Source organism: Pteropus vampyrus, unplaced genomic scaffold, assembly GCF_000151845.1.
Source record: "Pteropus vampyrus isolate Shadow unplaced genomic scaffold, Pvam_2.0 Scaffold187, whole genome shotgun sequence".
Classification (NCBI taxonomy): domain Eukaryota; kingdom Metazoa; phylum Chordata; class Mammalia; order Chiroptera; family Pteropodidae; genus Pteropus; species Pteropus vampyrus.
In genome coordinates, this window is record NW_011888968.1 from 116,154 (window position 1) to 121,696 (window position 5,543).

The 5,543-nt window shown below is 60.6% G+C and overlaps 1 protein-coding gene across 1 annotated transcript in view; it reads left to right on the plus strand.

Annotated features, from left to right (window-relative positions):
* MRGPRG (MAS related GPR family member G) overlaps window positions 1–2,086 on the plus strand; it is a 6,733-nt gene extending 4,647 nt beyond the window's left edge. The window contains exons 3-4 of the mRNA XM_011371312.1: window positions 1,298–1,496; window positions 1,989–2,086. Coding sequence (XP_011369614.1) covers window positions 1,298–1,496; window positions 1,989–2,086 — 297 coding nt within the window. The remainder of the gene's footprint in view (window positions 1–1,297; window positions 1,497–1,988) is intronic.
* The last annotated feature ends 3,457 nt before the right edge of the window (window positions 2,087–5,543 follow it).

Below are 5,543 nucleotides of genomic sequence, written 5' to 3' on the forward strand. Positions count from 1 at the left end.
CCGCGCGGGCTTCTGTCCCTCCCTGGGGCGGACATGGTTCTGTCCACGCCGAGTCCTCCGCCCGGTCTCCCCACACGGTGCCCTTAGCACAGGGCGGTCCCTGCAGCAGGCAGCACAGGCCCCACAGACTCGGGAACGGTGGGTGAAGGACCCACGCCCTGCAGGTGGGAAATGGGGCAGGGGGCCTTCCGCTCCTGTGACGCTCCATGCCGGACCCCAAGGAGCAGTGTGGCCTGGAAGTGGGCTCGGGGAGCCCTTAGAGTGGGGGTACCCTAGGATTGGCTCCATCCTCGGCCCCAGGAAACAGCTGCAGGGCCCCCTACAGGGCCATCCATTCTTGTGGGCTGGCCAGGAGGGGCAGGCAGGCAGGTGACAGTGTCTGGGGTGCGTGACAGACAGGCCTCTCTAGACAGATGGGGGTCGGGGCCTCTGGCCTCGGAACCGCAGCTGGGGCGTGGGGACACCAGCCTGAGCCCGAACGAGCTGGCGAGAGTCCCCGGTCCTGGAGAAGCATGTGGCTGGCTAGAAGGACGGGACTGTCACAGGGCCGGGCTCTCGTCCTGCTGGCACCTCCCTAGCCAAGTGGCCTCCCGCGAGTCCCCTGACGGCTCCTTGCCGGGTTCTCCACGGGAGGCGGAGCGGTGTCTCCTGGAAGGAAGCCAGGCAGGGCGGCCAGGCCTCACGGGGCGGACCGGGCTGAGGGCCAGGGCCGGTCCCCACTGCTGGGCGGCCCCCAGCCTGCCCTGACCACGGCGCACTCACGGAACTGCCTGCCGGCGACCCCGGGCTCGGCACCTCCCTGTCCTTGTGTCTGTCTGTCCTGTGACGCCGGCAGCGGGCGCCACGTTCCCGGCTCCTCTGGCATACACCTGCCCTGGGTGACCGCCTCCGTCCCCACCGCAGGCTTCACTTCCTGCATCCTTATTTGTCACCTGTTAGTGTCCACATCTCTCCGCAGAAGAACTCGTGGGAGCGGCAGCTCCATCCGGGAGGAGGGCTTGGCGGGTGCTCATTGAGCGGATGGCCAGGCGGGCGGGTGACAGCACAAACTGCGTGGTCCAATGCTCACTGGGATCAGACCGGGCTGGTCCCGAGTTCTGGAACCTTCCCGGCCAGCCGAGCCCTGATCGCTCACCTGCAGCCTGAGTGGGGTGTCAGATAAGGAAGGGGCCAGCCGCTCGCTGCAGAGAGCAGAGGCCAGGTCCCCAGGCCTATCGACAAACATTAGCGACAACTCTGTGTGAGACCCTGGGTGGGAGCGCAAGGGGTAGCCGCACCGCGGTGGCCCTGTCCCCAGGGAGCCCGGCGTCTGGAGAAGAGACGGCACATGCACACGGTGCGATGGCAGCATGCGGGGTGTGCGGAGCTGTGCAGAGGCTTAGGGAGGCTCCATCTGTCCCGACTTGCCCCTGACGACCCCGGTTCCGACTGCGGCCTTGGTGTCATCGGTGCCTTTTTTACTCGCAAGTGGATGACCATCATCTGGTCACCCCAGGGTGAGAAAGCAGAGGAGGCTTCCAGGAGGAGGTGTCTATGCTGAGCTATACGAAGGGTGCAGGGCGAGGGGGAAGGGCTGCCTCAGAGGGGGAAGTGGGAAAGGCCCAAAGCAGGGGCGCCTGCAGAGAAGAAGAGGAAGGGGGGCCCCCCAGGGGCGCTGGGTTAGGGACAGGCACGCCCCAGACGCGACAGAGGGCGCCCCAGGCAGACCGTGGGCATGAGCTTTGCACGCGGCCCCCAGGTCTTCCCACATTAAATGTGGGTGGCGGGAAAGAGGGGTCACCGTTCGGGGGGCCTGCTTTGTTTCTCCCACATGGATGTCTGGTCGATCTAGCGGCGTTTGTCGAAAAGTTGTTCCTCGTCCCGTCGAACTCCACGGGCGCCTGGACCGTAAGTCCGCTGACTGCAGAGGCCGCTCTGTCTCTGGACCACGCGCCGTTAGCCTGGTCTGTTGGGCCCTCATGACGACACCGCTGTCTGCGTCCCTGCAGCATCACAGGACGTCGTGACCTCAGGGGGCTTAAGTCCGACGATTTCGTATTTCTTCTTCAAGATCAGCATCACCGCGTACATTCTGGAACCAGCCTGACACCGTCTTCAAGAGCCTCCGGACCGTCTGACTGGGCCTGCACTGAATCTTTTCAAATATTCGTAGACGTTCACGGAGAGCCAATGCCTTCACACGCCGGAGCTGTCCAATCAGAGAACAGTCTTCGGTTTCCGCCAGCCGCGTTTGTGGTTGTTAGTGTGGGTGTCTCGTGCCTGTTTTTAAACATATATTCCCAGGGATCTGAGACTTCTCGATGCTATATAAAATAACCGTGAAACTCTGTTTTCTAATCGTTTGTTATTGGTTTTTTACGCGACCGGAAGGCTGTCCTGCCAACTTGCTAAGTCCCTGATCAGTTCTCATGGTCTTTTAAAGACCGCTTAGATTTTCTGCGTGCACAGTCACGTCGCTCACAGACAGAGAGAGTTTTGCTACTTCCTTTCTGGTCCTTCCGCCTCTTATTCCCTCTTCCTCCTTGGCTGCACGGGCTGACACCGCCCGCGTCGTGTTCACGTGGCAGATGCGGCGACCCTTCCCTTAGTCTGTCTTACGGACGAAGGTCACCGTTTCGCCATTAAACGCGAAGTCGGCTGGAGGCTTTCTGTACGAGCCCTCGTCGTGTTGATGGGATCCCATCTGTTCGCAGCTGGAAAGGGCGGGAAGGAGCCTCCGGCCCACCGTGTCGACTTCCGGCCTCCAGGACTGCAGGGTGACAGAGCCGTGCTGCGTTCGGCCACCAGGTCTGTGGTCATTTATTGAAAAGCCACGGACACTGATGTGGATCACGTCCTCTCGGCTGCGTTCACTTGCTCTCCTGTGTCTTCAAACGGTCGCTTTCCGTTCTTTTCTGGAGTTCACGACGATCGAATGGCGGGAGGTTGAGTCTGAGATCAGTCACTGCTGTGCCAGAAACAGCTCGTCTCACCCTCCGTTGAATGAAAAGGACACAGAGAGTTCTGGACTCCAAGACATGTACATCCTCTTGGAGGCCCGCACCTGTCTCAGAGGGTCGCGTGAGGATTCAGCGAAGTCATTCGTCGCACGATGCGAATCGAGCCTCGGGGATGCTGGTGTCTTGGCCAGTTCGGGTGTCGTAAAAATACCGCGGACGGAGCTGCCTCAACAACAGGAATGGAGTTCTCACGGTTCGGGGGGCTGGAAGTCCAAGGTCGAGGTGTCGGCAGGACCGGCTTTGGAGAGAACCGGCTTCCGTCTTGCAGGCGGTGGCTTCTCGGGGCACAGGTGGCGGAGGGAGACGCCATCTCGCTGTGCCTGCTCCTCTAAGGCCACCGCTCCTGGGTGAGGGCGTTGGAGGTTAGCGTGTCGCACGAACTCGGCCCCTGAATCCACGGTCAAGGTCAGAAGAACGAAGGAGCGGGCCTAGCCCTGTGGTTTATGGGGACCATAGGACTCGGCCGCGGAGAAAACGTGGCCACAAAGTGGGCTTCGTGCTCCCGTGGGTGCCTGTGGGTGAGCGCACGCCCCTCCCAGCGAACGGGCCCTCGCTGGCAGCACTGCTCCAGCACGTGGCCCTGTGCCTTTGGAACTAAGTCCACCGCACTCGGCTCTGTGCACGGCTCAGGGTGCAGGCTGGACCCCAGGCAGAGCTGAGGGTCTCCAGAGCCACCAGACGTGGGGCCTGGAGGAAGACCGCTCTGAGGCCCAGGGAGGCCCTCATCCTGGGCCGTCCTCCCTCTCTGCCCTGGCCCAGTGTCCTGCCACCCCACCTGTGCTGAACTTGGCCAGGCGGAGCTTCCTGGGGATCCGTCCGTCTGCATTTAACCACTCTCCAGCAGCCCCAGGCGCCGGGGTAGGGGCTTTGAGACTCAGTGGGTAGAGCTGCCCACAGGGATGATTCAGCCCCCCAAGACCACCCAACATCTCCAGCAGGCATCAGGGACCTGCTCAGCTCGCACGCTCACCAGGCATTGCGCATCAGGCCCACAGCGGTCATCCCCTGAGCCAGAGGTCAGCAACGGGTGACCTGAAAGCCTGCAGAGAGGTGCCTTTGCTGGCGCTCCCAGGGATTAAGGCTTCTTTCATTAGCTGCCAGCAGTTAACAATTGGAAAATTTCACAGTCTGGATTCCTGGCCGCTCCTGAATGTCAGAGGCTGGCAAGTCTCACCACATTGCCACCTGGAAGGGCTGGCCTCCTGCAGGTGCCCCGAGGGCCCCTTCTCTGCTGTCACTCGGAGCCCAGAACGCTCCTCACTGCATCACACTGTTGGTTTCTAGAATGAAGAGGAAAGTGAGCGGGTCCTTTCTCTCTCTTTTTTTTTTTTTGGTAAAAAGTGGGGGGAAACAGACCCAGGGAACCCCATGTGTCAAGAAAAATGGGGACGAGCTCATTTCTTTGTGGGTGTGATCGATGTCCTTCCTGTTTGATGTGACACTGAATTCCCCTGAGAGGGTGCGAATTCACCCCTTCACCCCTCCCGCGTGGACGCCTTCATTCTACAGATGGAGAAACTGAGGCCCGAGCAGGCGGGGCCCGGCCCAGGTCTCAGAGGGACCGCTGCAGAGGCAGGCGTCCTCGGACAGGTGTGTGTGCACCTGTGGTGCTGGAAGCCACACACCCTTGGGGGCTCTGATGAACAGGCTCCGTGTTGTGGCCCCCTGGACCTGAGAAGCCCTGACTCTCCCAGGCAAGCCCGTGGGCCCTCCAACAAGGGCATCGGCAGGTGGCTTGTGGCAGAGCTGATAGCCTGGCAGAGCTGGCCTACGGGAGGAGGGGAGGCAGCTCCAGAGCCATGGTTAAGGACATTTGGCGGCTTCCTGTGGGGAGCCAGTCTGGCCAGAGAGACCTGGGGAGCCTGGAGCAGACAGACGGAGAGGTCCCTGCAGCCAGCAGGCCACCTGGCGCCTCCTCCCCATTAGCGCCTCATTAGGAGGCTGCTTAGCATCTGCTAACCCCTCAGAGGGGCCTTCCCAGAGAGGACAGAGTGGCTCCCTGCCCAAAGACACTGCCTCCCCTGCCCCTCACGGGGCCTAAACTTTCACCATTAGCATCACACTTTGCGGGGGATGCGGGACAAACCGATGTACCAAAAGAGAGGGAAATGGCAGAGTGCAGGTCTGCTACCAAGACTGGCCAGAAAACACGGAGTGAAAAGAGCAGCTTTTAATGGTTAAACGTGCCCCCAGCAGCCATGCTAGTGGGAGTGGAGGACTCCTTAGGCCTCCAGAAGAACAGTATGCACAGCAACACCATCACCATCACCAGAATCACCATCATCATCACCATCATCACCATCATCACCACCATCATCACCATCACCATCATCACCATCATCATCACCATCACCATCACCATCATCACCACCATCACCACCATCACCATCACCATCATCACCACCATCACCATCACCATCATCACCATCATCATCACCATCACCATCACCATCACCATCACCATCATCACCATCATCATCACCATCACCATCACCATCACCACCACCATCACCACCATCACCATCACCATCACCATCACCATCA